The following is a 17,852-nucleotide window of genomic DNA, read 5'->3' on the forward strand; positions in this document are numbered from 1 at the left end:
TTTAAGTCAAGATTTAACAGTTAATACATTGTGAGGAGAAACGTTTTTCTGGGTTTATGAGGTGTTTTGCGGTAATATGTAAACTATGGAGTCCCACCTGTACAGATGCCGATTTGTTGGGCCATCCTCCGTGCTCAAATAGTACCTAGAGAATGAGATAAATATACTTTAGATTTGTTTATATACTTTTAACATTTTCATACGTTAAAAAGTAAACATTTTATTTATTTTGTTCGAAACTATGCACAATTATAACCCAACGATTACAATATGTATTCATCAGTGAAAATGTAAAGGAAATAGAAAACCACAGGTACACATTTGCAAGCACAAACAACAACAACAACAACCGCCATTCACCACTGAGTGGCGGTGATGTCACCACGACGCTTGTGCCAGGCTATGTGCACCTTGAGGCCAAGCACAAACAGACATGCACACACAAGCACACATACGTACAGCTTGCGCTGGGTAGGGTGGTGAGCCAGCAAGGCTGTCACCTCCCAGTCACCAGACGTGATAAATCGCACGTCGTGACCTCTCCTTTCCTGTATTCCACCAGCAAAGCAAGTTAAACATTTTAATTAATCTATTTCAATACAACTCATTAGCACTGCATACAAATACGTGTGCATATTGCAGCTTCAGTTTATAGACACAAATGTGTGTTCTTGGTGTGCAATCAGTGAAGCATTCCGCGAGACCTCTCTCTCTCTCTTTCATGTTTTAGAAAATTATTTTTCACAAATATAAAGCGGTAATGTGCTTAAATTAATTGAAAAGTATATTTATTGAATTATTAGTCCATCAGAAACCTGATTTCTGTAACATCCAGTGAACTTCAGCATTACAACTGTGCTTCATAGCGATGGTAAGTAACTTGATTTTAAAAAGCATATATTAATTGTAAATGCTAAATTGTAAAAAGTATGTTAGTTACTCTGACGCTATTAAGTGTTAATGATATGTGTCATGTGTTAATTATGTGTAAAGTAAATGTTATGATGGTGATGTGGCATGGTTTAATGATTAAATGAATGGCGGACATCCCCTATAATCGGAGAACCCCCCTCCCCAAATTAGTCCGGCTTCAAGAAGTATTACTGCATCTGTAGTTTTTTTGACGTGTCATAATTGACAAGTAAATTCTCCAGAACATCAATGAAAGATTTTTTGAATATACTGTACCATGAAATGCACATGTTAAATTGTGAGATTTATTCGAGGACACTGTTTGCACATGTGCCTTTGGGCCCTTTGTTGGACGAACATGGCTGGAGATGTTGGTACCTGCAAGCTGAACATTCCCAAGTGGTGGAAAGCCCCACGGCCGCCCTGCTTCGCTGCTAATGGCAGGAAGAATCTCTTCCCATCCGGAGAAAAAAGCGGTGGCTCAGTCTGCAGATAAAAGTCCAGATAATGCAAACAAAATGATCCATTAATAGATAACTGAAGCCACGGGCGGCCTCTCACAGTCGCAACTCCTGTGGCCACAGGTATTAATGTTTTTAAAAGGATGGCCATTTACCGGATTTTACATTATAGAATTCAATAAACTAGCAGCAAATTATTATTATATGCTATAGATGGGGATATGGCCTCTGGATCTGGGCATGGGGTTGGTGCTAAAATTGTAAAATGCGTCTTAACGTGGCAGGAATTAATTACAATGTGTTTCCTTTACTACACCAGAGTAAAACAAACTCTGTGGAGCTAGAGTATATATGGATTCCCATTAGAAAACAAACACATACCTGTCCAGAAAGCCAGGCTTCAGAACTCTCTTTGTGTCGCTGAAAACAAATATGAAAACAATCTTAAATCTCACAATAATACAAATATTTATTGAAGGAAAATATGCTACTTCATCAGTTATTAAAACAAACATAAGGGTACTACTGTATAATGTGGGCTATCAGTTCCCTCCAACCCAGCTTAAATATACGCTTCAAGCCTGGTGATGTTTCATTCAGACGCTGTCTTTCCGACAGACCTGTTCTTCACCTGAGGACGGCTGCTTGCGTTGTGGCAGAAACGTCGTGAGAATTATTTTATGATGTTTTATTTTTATTATTTTGTTAATTCCCTTCTACGTGACTTTACCGAAAGAACCAAGAAGAAGACTATCAGTTCCTGTTATTGTATTCAGTTTCTAGGCTTACCATGCCAAAGAGACATATGCCTTGTTTCCATGGTCAGTGGGAACCGAGCCAGGCCCAACAGCTTAGGTCCAGAAATAAGAAGTCCCTGGTAGAGAGGTTCCTATTTAATCCCAGATCTGGTCCTCTGAGCCCCTTCCCAAACTGAACCACATGCTCAGAACTTGGCAGGAACCAGTCAAAATGCTCCGGGGGGTGGGGGGGGGGAGTCAATGTTCAATCAAGATGCTTGTAGGATGTTCAACTTCTTTTCAATGTCAGTGATAAAAATATATATGGCCAAAAAGTAACAAATATATATTTGAACTAAAAATATGTAAATTTATACCCAGACCTTCATTAAACTTTATTTCAAATGTTTGGGATAAAGCACACTGTAACTCTAATCCCCCATCAATGAAATCTATATGTGGGAGGGAGTGAGGTGGACAGAGAAGTGGTGGGGGGGGGGGGGCATGCGGGGTATGAACCCACAGAGCCCGATGTTTCATGGGCACAAGGACCCATATACTGGTTCCCTTCCTGAGACAGTCCTGCGCCATTAGCTGGGTCTGAAGAGCCTGGTACCCAGCCTGGTTCCCAGCCTGGATCCCAGGCCCTCACCTCATTTCTAAATGTCAATGATTTAACGGCATGGCTAATTCATTCACAAAAGCCTGCAGCCGCAATAAACATTAAGGGAACGAGCACATTATTGGTCTTTGTCGTACAAATTGGCCTGCTTTCCATAAAGGCCAAGCAGTGTCAAGCAAGTCACACCTCTGAGCACACTCCAGACGAGGCATTGCAGAAGGTGAGGATGGAGAAGTTCTGAGCCCGGCTGAGCCAATTAACGGCCAGCATGCTGTTCATTACCCAGGCCACCATGGGGATGTAAAATTCCCTGTTGAAAGAGGAACGTGAGTTGACCGGACAGGAACATGTCAATGACAAAGCAAAACAATTGTAAACCATAATTACACATTCATAAATGCAAGAAAACTGGCTGTAACATGTGGCATAAATATAAGGTGTTACCATGTTCAAACACTAAATATAAACCAATTACAAGGCGTCACAATTGCGCAGTGACACAAGTTTGGGAGAAATAAGCGCACTATATATGTTACTTTGATAATGTATACATTGCCCTTGAAACTGATTGGTCTGGGGTTGTCTCAACAGTGTTTGACAATGGCCACCAAAAGACAAGCAGCACAAGAAAATTTCAATCACCCAATGTGTTAATAGCTCACGTTCAGCATTTTTGACTAGAATTCCACATTATTCGTTGTTCATCTGTGGTGTCCACTACACAAGACACCAACTTAACACGGACAGACAAGTTAATTAATTAATTGGGGAAATTCCTCCATTTTAAAGAACCAGCTAATATGATCTAGAACTACATAATGTATCAGCCTCACAGTAAAACCTGTGTAAGACTACAATGTGAGCTGTGTTCACTTGGGAATGCGAACTCCGTGGGTGTGAGGTGGAAAGTGTGGAATGCCGAAGGGTGCAACGTCTGTAATCGAACCTTTGTTTGAGAGTCTCAGGAGGAAGGAGCTCGGTCGCGGCAGGGCTGGGTGAGTTCAGATCGGCCAAAAAGAGTCGCGCTCTTGGGTTGTTCTGCCCTGCCTAAGTGTGCACAACATTGACGGAATATGTGTTACGTACTGAACGTTCATTAATAACATTGTTTGTTTAATCATATGAGCAACACGTAACTTTACAAGCCATTTCTGGTGTGTATACACAAAACCCCTCATGAAACCAATTGGATTGTTTTGGGGAAGTGCACTCGTTAAGGCCAGGATGGTGGACGGCGGAGTGGCATTTATAGCTTTCCCAGTTCCAATGTTCACACACACCACTAGATCCTCATTTGAGTCTGAGCAGACCTTTAGAGCGTGGTCGTGGTGGCAGTCCAGGCCAGATCTAAACACACATTACCACTGGTGCTATCGTAGCCAGAAAAATCACCAGGTTACCAGGATTGTAGTAGAGTGCCATAAACACTACGCCACTGCATACAGATGTGTTTTTGTATTTTTATATATGTACACTGTTGTTGAAATGCAGTAAGCTCGATTGATATTTTTCATCTGTGCACATACCCACTCCAAACAATACAAATATTCGGGATCGGTTTTTTGAGACGTTGAATCTATATCAAAATACTGTCAGGACATTTTTATTATTTCCCCATACTCAGTTTCTGGCCTACATAAAAAAAAGTGTGTGCACTGTTATTATTACATGTTCATTCACCATTTGCAATATTTTAATTAAAATATTAAGTGTAAGCCATTTCCTTACAAAGAGCGTAGGTGTCACCCTTGATTGACTGGTCCATTAGGCCAACAAAAGACTTTGCTGATAGAGTCCTTTATCTTGCACGGTGACCATGGGAATGCAGTTTTAATAATCGCATATAGCTACAGCTCATATTAACACCGGAATGCCAGATAATATGCAGAGAACATTCACTGGCGTTTGTGTGCCTTTCCTCCAGTCCAATATACTGGAGGAAATGCAACGTGGCTAAGCAATGAATTGATTGGATGTAATAATGAAAACATGCAAAACATATAAAATGTTAAATATTCTTTAATTGAAAAAGCTACTCAGCTTCAGAGTGCAGGTTAAATTACTAAATTTGGCAGGTCCCCGATGTATGCTGGTGAGGAGACAGAATGATCCACTGTGCATACCTCTCTGAATGCTGGCAGCAGTGTAAATGTACCATATTTCCTCTCTGCTATTTGAACACATTATCCCTTACTTGTAGTCTGTGTGCACGAGTCGATTCGCGTGAATTTATTTGAGTGCATACGTGCATTAGCTTTGTGTAGGTTGTACATGCTTCACACACACACACGCAGGTTAGGCAGGTGCACTGCATGTTTGTGCTTATATGCATCCCGTTTGCAGGGTACATCACATCGATGCTGAGCCCCTTTTTCCCAGGGGCTGCTTGATTAATGCGTACGAGGCCCCGTTTGCACTAAACCCTATGACACGAAACACGCACATAGGTTGGTGTGCACAGATGCATACACTGATACACACACATACAGTGCGCACACCCTGACACGCACAGACTCATAGGTTAACAAAAAAAACAAAGATCCCCCACATAGCTTTAACAGATTGTTGGGTCAAATGCTATTTGCGAGCACCTATGAAGGTCGACACAGCACACGAAGGGGTGGGTGGCCAGCACCATGCCTCCCCAGTGGTCATGTTCGCACACTGCACCAGGTGCTCATTTAAGGCTGAGTCGATCTAGGGAAGACCTAGGACCAGTTCAGATATACAGCACTGATGTTTGCTGTGAGCAAGAATCGGATTCTGGTTGCCGAGTTCACACACACATAAAACAACCACACAAAGACAAAGGCACACACTCATAGGTTCACACGTCGATATGCACACATTGCACATTCCCACCTATGCCTGTGTGTCAGTGTGTGCGTGTGCACGCCGATATATCATAGGTTTTTGTACAAACGCAGACCCTTGGATACATATCCCACAGGATACCTTCCATGCCCCCAACATGACCAGCATATCATTGACATGCAGGGCATGAGTTCAGCCTTGCCGTTCGATGAAACAGAGTACCCGACCAGTAAAACGGCTTTCCGCTTGTACTCTGCTGCCCACTCGAGCGAGACAATCGCTCTATTACAGGCACAGTATTTTGGCTGTGAGAGAAAGCAGAGCTACTACATTTTAAGTGAAGATGCTGGGTTACATGGGAAAATCTTTTCCAGATGGTACTCACCAGCTAGCTGCCGCTTTCCATCATTACAAGTTAACGTTAGATTTACATTCATCAAGGTTTAGCGATTGATCAAAGGCTCATGGATTTGGTCATTAGTTATTTTGGAATTGATAACTCTTCTCCAATTCTGTCCAGATAATAATAAGTCATCTATAAAGTTCCATGCCCATCAAAACAAATCAATTAAAACTGTAAAAAAATAGTATTTCCATTTTTTGTTCAAAATAACAAAAACGAGACTCATAGACAGTAAAACATATTTTAATTGGCAAAAGACTGTGATAATTTTTACAGCACTTTAATTCATATAGCCCTTCATCAGCATTACCAGCCCACGCAAGGAATGGGAAAGAGACGCGCCTGTATTCTGAAGGTGACATGCGTGGACATTAAGAATCTGGACTTGTCAGTACGGTTCTGCATCAGCGGTCTGCCAAATGGGAGAGGCGCTGTGAGCAATTTAAGCGCCAGGGGCGATTGGATTTGCGTAGCAATGCACTCACTGTGCAGTCCCCTCGAGGGATGGCATCCATACCATGTCGAGTGTGATGCAAAAAAATGGTGGGAAACCTTGCCCTATCAGCCGCAAAGCAATGGATAAGCCCACCCACTATAATTGCCTAATGTACTGTGAACGCACTAGTATTAACACCATCATTTATGAAATAGAATAATCAAATGGTCTAGTTTCCTTATAACATTTTAGTATATAGCCTCAAGCTGTTTGAATGTGACAATTATTATTAGATTTCCCCCAGTGTAATGCTGACTGAATTTGATGATCTTTTCATTTGAATGCTGTCTCAGTGCGTAGCTGAACTTTTTAAAATTAATTAAAGTATTTTTGCATTTATGTGTCACAGAGAGCTTCCAATTAATAATGTATACATGTCTAAAACATACACGTGAAATGTTCAATTCAGTAATAGTGTAATGAGTGACTTCCGCGACACGTCATGTCGAAGGTACTTCTTCTTTTATTTCTCACACGGGCACAACACAGGCCAACCTTATTCTTCTCACTCTGAGTAAACCGCTTAGATATTAACGTCTCTACTGGCAACACACAGACGATCACTTAACGTGGTCCCACCGCCCTCACTCGGCTACGCCGCTGGTTGGCGGCGTGACGAGGATGGCGATGGAAACCCCGCAGGAGATCTTCCTCGTGGCCGGACGACAGAGAGAGATGACGGCAAGCAGCGACCCAAGAACCCACCCACGAACCCCGAGCCCCGGGTCGGCTCGCCCTTATATCTCCACAGGCGTGACTAGGCCCCGCCTATGGCCACGCCCTCTCGTGGAACCTTCGAGCAGGTTCCCGGAGCATCCCGGCCAACCCCACCTGTTACCTTTGCCCCAGATACCTCTCCCTCTCCGATGGGATGTTATCTTAACCATGCCTGTACCCGTGCTTCCCTTTCCCAGCCAGCAGGTGTCATCATGTCATTACAATAGCATTCCGGGTACTATTAACCTTCACTTTACTCACTGGTTGTGCATCTTGGAAAAAAAATAAACATCAGTGTGACATTTTCTTGAATGTGAATTCAGATAGATTATAGGTGCTCACTACATCTTGAATCACGTGAAAGTATTGCACTTAATTGAGGCCATCAGACATGAATTATCAAAAAATCAAGGCAAACAGCCATGGTTTGTTGTGGATGCCAACATCTGGTAACTTGCAAGAGACTCACCTTGGGGTAAGGGTATTTCCTGCTGGTGGGGTAAACAGCCCCGGTGTATTGTGGGATTTCAGCGAGCGGGACATTTGAGTCGTTTATAGAAGCGAAGGCAAGACGGCTTCCATCCGGAGAGCACCAGTGAGCCACGGACGAGTGTAGCACTTCCTCTGGACAAACACAAACAGCACCCATGTGGCTCTCTGATCTGCGTTAGTGTTAGTGCGTGTTGTTTGGCATGGTGTCTGACTTTTTTTCCCCACGTGCTTGAAACGTCGGACATCATGCCGTAGCACACTCGGTACAAACCCCCCAACAAACTCAGAGAGCCATAAAGTACAACTGCGAGAACAAACGCAGTATCCCCCATGTGGCCTTACGGACCGTAGGAACAAGCGCTGTTGGTGTGGCCTGCACCATGCCTGGCTGACTTGGTCTCACAGGGCTGATGCAAAAATACGCACACATGTGCATGCCCACGCAATAAAGATTTTATTTTTTATTTTAAAGCACGACAGAGTAACCATTATTTTGTTCAAGCACTGTAATCAATTTATCAATTTGTTTTCCTTTATCCAAAAGAGCCTCACCGAGTCTGACTCATGTACTGTATACAAACAGCCCTCATACACACTTTTGCCCTTCTTAGACATGATTATATACTTGAATTACCTCGATCGTGCAGATGTGCAAGTGCTATAATGTTAGCCTGCCAACTCTTGAAGCAAACCCCCTCTTTTGTTTCCCATCATTTAGGAGACCTCAATGCAAAGGTACGTGGCAGCAGGGCTCGGAGAATGATTGGCAAATTTTACAGTGAGAGAGAAACACAAAAGAAGAGTTGGGTTCTTCGGCAGCAGGAACATGAAGACGATGAACACCTTGTTTTTCTTTCAAAAAGAAGGGACATTATAAACGAATGTAAAGATTTTAGGCTCCCCCGGTCATCGGAAAATTATGTACAGTGCTACAGCGTGATGTTTTTTTTGCAGACAGTCTCACTTCAATGCGCGCTACACTAAACATCCAAACCTGTCACCACATAAATCTACTTGATGTTCATGGGTAAGAACACGAATGAATGATACTTTTGGGGATCTTGTCGTACAAATTTTTTTGTTAAACAATGCAGTACAATCCCCCGCTTTTGTTATTCGCTCGGCAACCAAGCTTCGCTGCCATGTACACTTTCTACCTGCGCCATAATAATGATGCGCTGAGCAAAAGATAATTGCCTTCGTAGTCAAATACTTGCTCAGCGCAATCCTTTTCCGCAGATTTGCTGAGGCAGATATCAGACATCTCTGAAATGCAATGCTGAACAAATACTGAAAAGAAACGCTATATTTCGAATGTTTTATAAAGGTAATCTGGCACAGTGTGATGCCTCGTGACCACCTTTCTGTCTGTGTTGAGAACTCACTCACGCCATTAGCAAATGAAGCATATTTGTATTGCTGAAATTACAGGTATTGGCGTGCAATGCCGTGCGTGCTCGTCAATAACTTTACTAGAACGTGTGGATCACGTGTGAGTGAAGTCTCAGTCAAATCATTTCAATGGGACTTGCTCAACTGATGGCAAAGTCACCTTTAAAGTTTAATACCTCTCTATGATTCTTCTTTACACACCAATTAATCCAGGAAATAAGTATCTTACACCAAAAATCAAGTTATAAATACAATTCACGCACGTATATATGTGGATAGCACACACTCAACAACCGTGTTTCGCATCACCTTATGTGGGCAAACGATACCTTGGGATCCTGATGAATGAGTAACTCAAACATACCACTTTTACCTGCCCTGTACTACCATTCAGCCTTCACTCGGCTGACAGATTGAACTGTCCGTGTGCAGGGCTGGAGGAGAGGGGACTGGAGAAGAATACCAGCTGTAACTTATACCCTATTATAAAAGGCCAATAAAACAACAAGCGTCAGGGTCGGGATCGAACCCATGATCTATATACCAGGAGGCATAGTTAACATCTCACCAACATAGTGACACTGCAGTAAGACGCATGTTATAATACAAGACACAAAGATAGAGGGACCAAGATGTAACCACACATCATACCTCCGATTAGTGGAGGTGCGATTTGTCGGAGGTGCGACCAGCCAACCGCGCTTATCGCACCTCCGATTAGCGTACGGTGCGAAAGAAGTTCAACATACATGTGGTGATGTCATACCTTCATACAGCCAGTCGGATATCCCATTGTAGACTGAGCCCACCTTCCCAGTGGAGGTGATCTGGATGGGCGCTGACTGCAAGTCCGGTTTGAAATAAAGGTCGTTGTTATAGACGTATACCTGCACACAGAAACAGAGGGGGAAAAGGTCTATCAGCTTTGACCAGTGGTATTGCACTTCTAATGATGTTGACACAATGACCCATGTTATAATGATAAACTCAACGCATGTATCAAAAAAACTGTAGCCTTCAAAGAAAAAACATAGACCAGGTAACGTCTTGGGCATTGACCATTTCTAGGGCTGTAGTAATCGGAGCAGGTCAGATTCAGAATATGCAGCATCCTCGATCCATCTGATCTATCTGCTGGTTTGGGAGTTAAGTGTATAACATGGCTACAAAAGCAAATCATGAGAATCAGATTGCATCAAAACAGTTACATTGGATTTGTGATCGGTTGGTTATCAAATAAATTTGTGGTTATGTTTTCACATGCAGATAAACCGTTTAAACATTATGAAATACACCAAGCAGCTGTAAGTTATTTAAAACATATTTTTTACTCACACTGCACGTTCAGAGCAAATGTCGATACCGTATACTTAACACGTAGTTCTTTCGCAAACCAATATTACGATTCGAAGTAGATTTTTGAGTCGGATTGCAAAAGTGGAATGCGTGTTGTCCACCCTCCACAACATTGAAAAATTGTGAGATTTATCTCCAACGTATCGGCGTGCCGACGCACTCGTACATGGTTCCGTTTGTTCACGTGACAACTTGGCTGTGTCAGGTGGATGAGGGTTTAACAACACGCATTTTACTTACGAGATCTGACCCAAAAATCAACTATGAATGCGTACTGTACATTAAAATTATAATGAAATTGTGAAAATTTTTAATATGAACAAGTAAAAAACTGTGATTATAAAAAAAAACTGCACACCCTATCCCTATTTGTCATCGTTTTTAATTGCTAAACGTGCTGTCTATCCTATTGTTATTGCAATAACATTCTGAAGCTCAGCTAATTGTCATGAAATGTTTAAAATTAGCAAAAAAATATTTAATATAAAAAATGACACCTCTGATAAGTCATATGTTCTTGGATATACTGAATGAAAATCAAAATAATTGTTTCGTAACTTTTTTTTTGTCTTTACTCCAAGTATGAGTTCCTGTTATTTTTCTGTGGCAAACTTTTACAATGACAAGCACACCCATACTTCACAGCTGTGGAAAATATGGATCTAAAGTGTGCAGAGTAGAAGAATTGAGAACATGGTGACTATAGCATTATTGGTGAGAAGATAAGTGTGCAGAGAAGGTTGTTGGTCTTAAATTAAGTATGACATTGGTGTTCATATAAATGTTGCAATGAGTCATCAGTCTGCTGGGAAAAAAAATCCATTAAGGTGAAAGGGGAAGAGTTACTGAAAGAACACAGAAGCAAACATAAGCTACGAGCGGTAAAATTCGAGAGCTTTTACAAAGAGTAACCGAGGCCTACAGCAGTAAAGATTGAGTGCAACGTCAGGTATAAAATACTGTTCACTCTTGAAACTTTACTCCCAAATAAATAAAGAATGATCATGAAACAAATAAACACTTTTACAACAAAAATATCCGACATGTATGTCCGACATTTGTTTCTTCTAAAGTCTCGTGAAATGTCTTGATATTAAACATAAGGCTCTCTAAAATGTGTGGCATATATGCAAACATACACATTTAAAAGGGCATAATGCACTCGTGTATTTTAAGTTCTCATGAAGCAAAAATTGCATGCAATTATACATACGCACACATTTATAAATAACTCTTAATGCAAGCCAATTGGAATGTCATTTGAAATCCATGTATGTGGAGTGTAATAACGCGGGCTGCTGACGGGGAAGTGGTACTGGTGTAGGGGTGTTGCGGGAGAGGAAGGGGACAAACACACAGGGGTGTCTTACACCCACACACAGGGGTGTCTACATCCACGTCCGCAACGGTTAACCATGGGGGGCTGTGGGTGGTCGCTGGGATCCCCCATAGCCCCACCCCTCGGGGAAAATTGGTATAAAAGGCGGGGAGCCAGAGGGCTCGTGGTCGAGTATACAAGCTGAATCAGTGAAGACGGAAGACCGGCAGATAGGCCCTGGAACTCCCCTGGCTCGCTGTCCTTCTCAGGGCCGGGCAGGGCAAGCCAGAGGCGTGGCCCTGAGAGTCTCAGAGCCGATGCTCTCATAACAGCCGGTCTGGTCGGCTGGGTGCCGTGATCTGTGCTTAACCAGAGCCGGATCAGACAGCCTCCCCTAGCACTCTTAGCGGAGGACCTGGGAGCAGACCAGCCGGGGATAGTGCTAGGGGTCTTCCCTGTTCAGGATGGGTGAAGGGGCCATTACCCCTTCAAGTGTTGTATCATTGCCCAGGTGTCAAAATAAACGTTGTGCCTCAACTACGTTGTCCGCATCACGAGTGAACCCACTACACTGGCAGCAGGGGGCAGTACACACGTCAGCAAAAGGAGATCTCAGGGGAAGCTCAGGAAGGGGTCGATCTGGAAGCCCGAGAACCTGCTAGTAGGTTCTAGAAAAAAGGGGCGGGGCAAGGGCGGGGCCAGGCCACGCCAGGAGGGTAAACGGGGCCTGGGAGGGGGGCTCGGGGCTGTTGCTGGAAGTGGATCCCCTCGCTGTGTCAATGTTCGTCACCTTCGTCGCCTCCGTCTCGACCATCTTAGACGCCGCTTGCTAGACAGCCTGCCAACTGTTCTAGCCAGATAGGGCAGTCGAAAGAGGCGGATGTGTGACTAGCGTGTAAGCACGTGGAGCGCTTGTAGTTCTCCAACGTGTAGAATTAAGAAGGTGTCTTGGGAACCCTGTCTCCGACTGAGTCACTACATATGTGAAGTAGAATGAAAAGATAGTGAACTATTATGAAAGAGAGCGAGCATTAGTTTAACACGACAATGATCATGAATTCAATAATAAGACATACCAGAGATTAATATTTATGTTCTTATATATGTGCTTTATTTATAACCTAGTGTGAGCCCCTTGGAAATAAATGTAATCTTCATGAAAGAGTGTAAAACAATCAGAGCCCTGTTAATAGAGAGTGTGAACCCAAATAATCGGATATTTATCCTTTATAGAACGTGAAGATTGTCTTCAAAATTCCCAGTGAAAATCCTGTTGCATGTCCTACAAAGCTAACATGTTTAATATCAGAGTTTAGTTTAATCTACGGCTAAACGTTTCGCAGCACAACACATGCCAAGAAAGGAGGAAAGAGAACCTGCGCACTGGAAACGTGAAAATGTAACAAAAACCGAGGGGCACCAGCCCCTACTCCACATACACTACGTCGCCAGACCCCTTTTCGCTCGATTTGATTTTCAGATTTTGTGATTACAGCGTCAAAAGATTGGCCTTGGTGGATAACATCTGCTTAGTGTCCCGCAAATACATGAACAACAATAAAAACACACACTTCAATACTTTAATTTGAAGCTCGTCGAACACAAACTGTTAAACATAAGTTTCATTTCACTGACACCACTCTTACTCTTTGTAAATGGCGCATAGGCTGCAAGATGTCCATGTTTGGTGTGTGGGTTCTTGCGAATTCCCCTTTGGCCTTAAAAGCAGCTTAATCCAGTTCAGTTTTTAAAAGTGATCAGGACATGAGCCGATACGGCCATGCATGCAATAACTCAACTTTGTGTTTTAATATATTAAAATGTCAAAAATTTACATTATTTGTAGACAGCATGTTATGTTTTACTCACGGGATCATAAGTTCTACTGTTTGACAAGAACAACTGAATATCTCAACCCACATAGGTAGAGGTAAGGGTACAGCCCTAGAATTGCTTTCTCTCAGCACGAGCGTCGAGGAAGCTATAGGGAGATCTTCTAGTAGGATCTTTTGCCTACTCTTCCAAGCATCTTGGAAAAGGCGGGAACACGCGTACTTTGCCCCAACCTAGAAGACATGCCAATCGATACACTGTCATGTACACACTTATACTGCTGGGTGGACAGAGGCGGGGGTGGGGGGTTAAGAAAGTTGTTCAGTGTTTCAACTGCCGGTGTCACAAGACCAAATCGACAACCTTTAGATTGCAAGTCCAGTGTGCTAAGCATTACTCCACGACCGCACGCCTATCCCTACACATGTGACAACATTAGAGATCAAGGGCTCCAATGCCTGCAACCCATTGACAACCCATACCGCAGATAATTTCTCACATGTCATTGAGAAATTATATTGTAAGAGAGAAATTATGATCAGGACATTCATTATTTGCAGTTGAGACAAAGATTACACGTACGAATCATAATTTGCAATAAAGTATGCAAGTAAATAGCCTTTCTGGAATTGTAGTGGGCACTATACATTCAAAAAGAGTATTTATATCCCTTAATTAAAGGGAGGCCAGTGGCACTAATTAGGTTTGAATGTGCATGGAGCTTGGATGGTCTTATAAATCTGCCCACATGCGCTGGGTTGTGCGGGGAGTTATTCCAAAATATATAGATTTTTTGCAAAACTATAATCATGTGAGTTAATGTCTCTGGGAAGTGAGCTAATGGTGTTGTAATTAGCATATCCGCCCTTGTTATTTTGTTGGATCCTGTACTAATGATTAATAGGCACCCATAAAATTAACTGAAAACCTTAAAGTGATGAAAGGAATATTTTTTTATCCGAGGCATAATTGCGTGAATATGATTTATGTACTTATTTTTGAATGTTTAAATATAGTTCATCTTCAATGTTGGAGGGGAATGTTATCAACTTCAACATTTAATATTTAAAAAAAGCCTTATATAGAGCAAGGCAATGGCACATTGAGTCCTTTATGTAAATTGTATGTCAATTCTTGCCAGTTGAAGCTTTTTATGTCCACTTGATAATTATTGAAATGTGTATTTCATATAATTGTATTTACAAATGGTATTTGCTTTCAGAATAGCTCATATTTTACAGCGTACATATCCAGTTGACTTCCCTGCTCAGTTCACGCTGTGTTCCATGCCATGATAACCTATTTAATCACCACACAACCATTGTGTGAATGAGTGAACGTTTATGTTACACAATAGTATAATAGTTTGTGAACTTAAAGTTGGCGTACCTATTTTTCTTTCTTTGTGTACTGCACAATTGATTGAATCTGCTGGTCCCATACTCTTTGGTTCTTTCGGTAAAGTCACGTAGCATGTGGGGAAGTGCTGGTTCCGTTTAGAATGTGTTATTTACTTCCTAATTTTATTCCATTTGTGATACTGGTGTCATATCATGAGATTAAGTAACAATTTGCAGTGTGGTATAAAATGGGATGATGGATTCTGCGGAAGGCGATATCACATAACTACTTGTGAGAACTCTTCATTATATCCAACACTTCCCCACGTGCTCTTCACAGATAAATGTTCACCGCGTAGCAGTATAAATGTAATTTTTCATTTCATAACCAGGATTTGTTTTCTAAATTGAATGAAATTTTCGTGCAGTCGTTGCTAACCGTCTAACCATATTCGTACAAAGGATCATAGCAGTAAAGGGTTTAAGGCACTGACCTACTGTACATATATATGATTAGCCTGAATTTGCTTGCTCTTTATTGTGTACGTTCAGGCCATTTTAACGAGTAAAAACAAAGACATCTTTCCAAGTCAACGTTTATGCGGAAGAGAATTATGAACATCAATCCATGAAAGAAGATACAAATCACTCGTGCTCTTTGTGAGCACTTGGTGTACAACATAAAAGGTCACTCGTAACTACAGGAGACTAGTGCATCAGAGTGAATATATATATATCTGAATACAAAGTCCCGTAAAACCACTTCAACAAATCTGCATGTGTATTTGCCTGCCTAAGTGAGGCATGCAGAGGAGAACACATTACCAGGTAATGTTGTCCTACTGTTTCTCACTCACAGCCAAATTATGGACAGACATAAAGCAAGACCCTTCCCAGGCAAAACTAATGGGTCCATCAGTTATGAGCAGGCGACAAATGTCCCATCAAGCCTTTTACATACAAATCATGCATCAACATACGTACATTATCGAAGTAAAAACACACCGTGAGCACCAGACGTGCTAGTTGTGCCTTGCTCAGCAGTCGCCATCACAGTCTGCAATTTCGTAGGCCAGAGGCTGTGCCTCTACACAGCAGTGTTTCCCAGCTGTGGTCCTAAATTACATTTCAGTATCCTGCTGTGGCGGTGAGCTATTTCAGATTGCATGACCTTTGAAGTGGTGCCTAACCTCTATAAGTAAACGGACTGTACACTCGGTGTACACTTATGCATGCCATTGACCTAACACACTTAAATACACAATGTGAACTTTGAATATGTAAGATATCTTTTGTGAATAAACTCAATGGGTCAGACATGAAGAGATTTAAAAAATGCCTGTATTTTAAATGGCTCTCTCACTGTAGAATGATGAGCCAGTCCTGGTCTCCCCTACTGTATTTAGTATTTTCTTAATATGTTAGAAAATGCTGTTTTTCTTTTTCATATTTACAGGAATTTACTTTGCACAATTTTAAAAGGATGTCCGTTGCAAAGAGCTCTATCGTCCATGTGTTTTCGATATGTTGCTTGGTAAAGCATAATCTCTCACGACTGGAACTTTTGCTGACACATAATACAGTTAATGTTTTTTTAACGTTAATATGCTCTTAATGTATAATAGGCTGCATGTTGAACGCATATCAACAACATTTTTTTAATAAAAATATAATTCTCATGGTTGCCAAAGGTGCTTCTATACACAGGCAGGAACACACTCTTTTTGAGGCAGATTTTCAGGAGAATCTGCAAGAACTTCAAAATATTTAGAATCCCACTTTTTGTTAAATAGATACAATTATCCCGTATTCCCATGGCGTGTCCTGTTTTTTAGACATCAGAGGTGGTGATCCTGAAAATGCATTTTTCTCTAAACAAACGAGGCTTAAAGCCTTTCTCCATATTGTCTTTACCAGCGACAACACAATCCTGAACTGTATTGAAATACACATTCCATCTGATCGGCAATGTTTATACAAACACGTTTTGTTGCCAGATAGAAGGGTAAAAAACCAATTATCATATTTTTACTGGCAAATGAGGTTCCCATAGTGTAATAACGTTGCCTAAACTCTACTCCTCAACCAATGCATTCTTTTGAGTGTCTGAACTGCCGTGACCTCTATGACTGTACATATGGATACCCAACGGTGGTTGCATTCGTGCGCTTACAAGGCAAGACATATGTTAGCACTTGCCATTTGGTGAGCATGACTGCACCAGCCAGCCAACTGCAGCCGTTCTCTCTCCTCCCCAGCAGGAAGCACGTCGTGGAACTCCCTGGGAGAAACCAGCAAGAGAGACGATATCATTCTGCAGATTTCAGAGGCTTAACCAGTGGCAACAACATGGGGGTATGAAACAACACGGACACACAAGGGGGAGAAATTGTCAGATGAGAAAATATTTATATTTGGAATACTTAAGGAAAATGCTAAATTCTAGATTTGAAGCTTTCGTGACTGGAAGGATTCATATTCTTAGTTTTTTTCGGTAAAGTCACGTAGGTAAAATTTTTAAATTAATATTTATAAAAGTAAAATAAAATAAATATCACGACGTTTCGGAGGCAACACAAGTTTCCGTCTTCAGGTCGTGATTTTTATTTTATTTTTATTTTACTTTTATTAATTTTAATTTTTTACCTACGTGACTTTACCGTAAAAACCTAAGAAAATGCTAAATATTGTGTGTTTTTTTTCCATGACAGGAGAAGGACAGCTTGCGGCACAGAGACGCACACCCGCGATGAAGAACTTCACAGGAGAAGGTCGGTGGATCATACACATTTGTGTAACTCCCAAACCTACTGGCCTGCGAGGCGGTTTCATGGCAGTACAGCAAATACATTGAATCCACCTTGTGTCATCTATCCCCTTATATGCATGGGTTTTCACAGGGGACTGTGGTATTCTCCCATATTCCAATCTCTCATTAACAAAATTAGGCAAACATTCC

General features: G+C 41.7%; 1 protein-coding gene across 1 annotated transcript in view; it reads right to left on the minus strand.

Moving 5' to 3' along the window:
• The window catches only part of LOC133345943 (inactive dipeptidyl peptidase 10-like), an 87,281-nt gene that overhangs the window by 20,707 nt on the left and 48,722 nt on the right, over positions 1-17,852 (minus strand). The window contains 9 exon segments of the mRNA XM_061557086.1: positions 98-145; positions 460-548; positions 1,291-1,398; positions 1,755-1,793; positions 2,919-3,042; positions 3,679-3,779; positions 7,632-7,786; positions 9,813-9,933; positions 17,093-17,174. Of these exon segments, the coding sequence (XP_061413070.1) occupies positions 98-145; positions 460-548; positions 1,291-1,398; positions 1,755-1,793; positions 2,919-3,042; positions 3,679-3,779; positions 7,632-7,786; positions 9,813-9,933; positions 17,093-17,174 (867 nt within the window).

The sequence above is a fragment of the Lethenteron reissneri genome, chromosome 23, assembly GCF_015708825.2.
Source record: "Lethenteron reissneri isolate LAM-NWPU_2019-01 chromosome 23, ASM1570882v1, whole genome shotgun sequence".
NCBI classification, from domain to species: Eukaryota; Metazoa; Chordata; class Hyperoartia; order Petromyzontiformes; family Petromyzontidae; genus Lethenteron; species Lethenteron reissneri.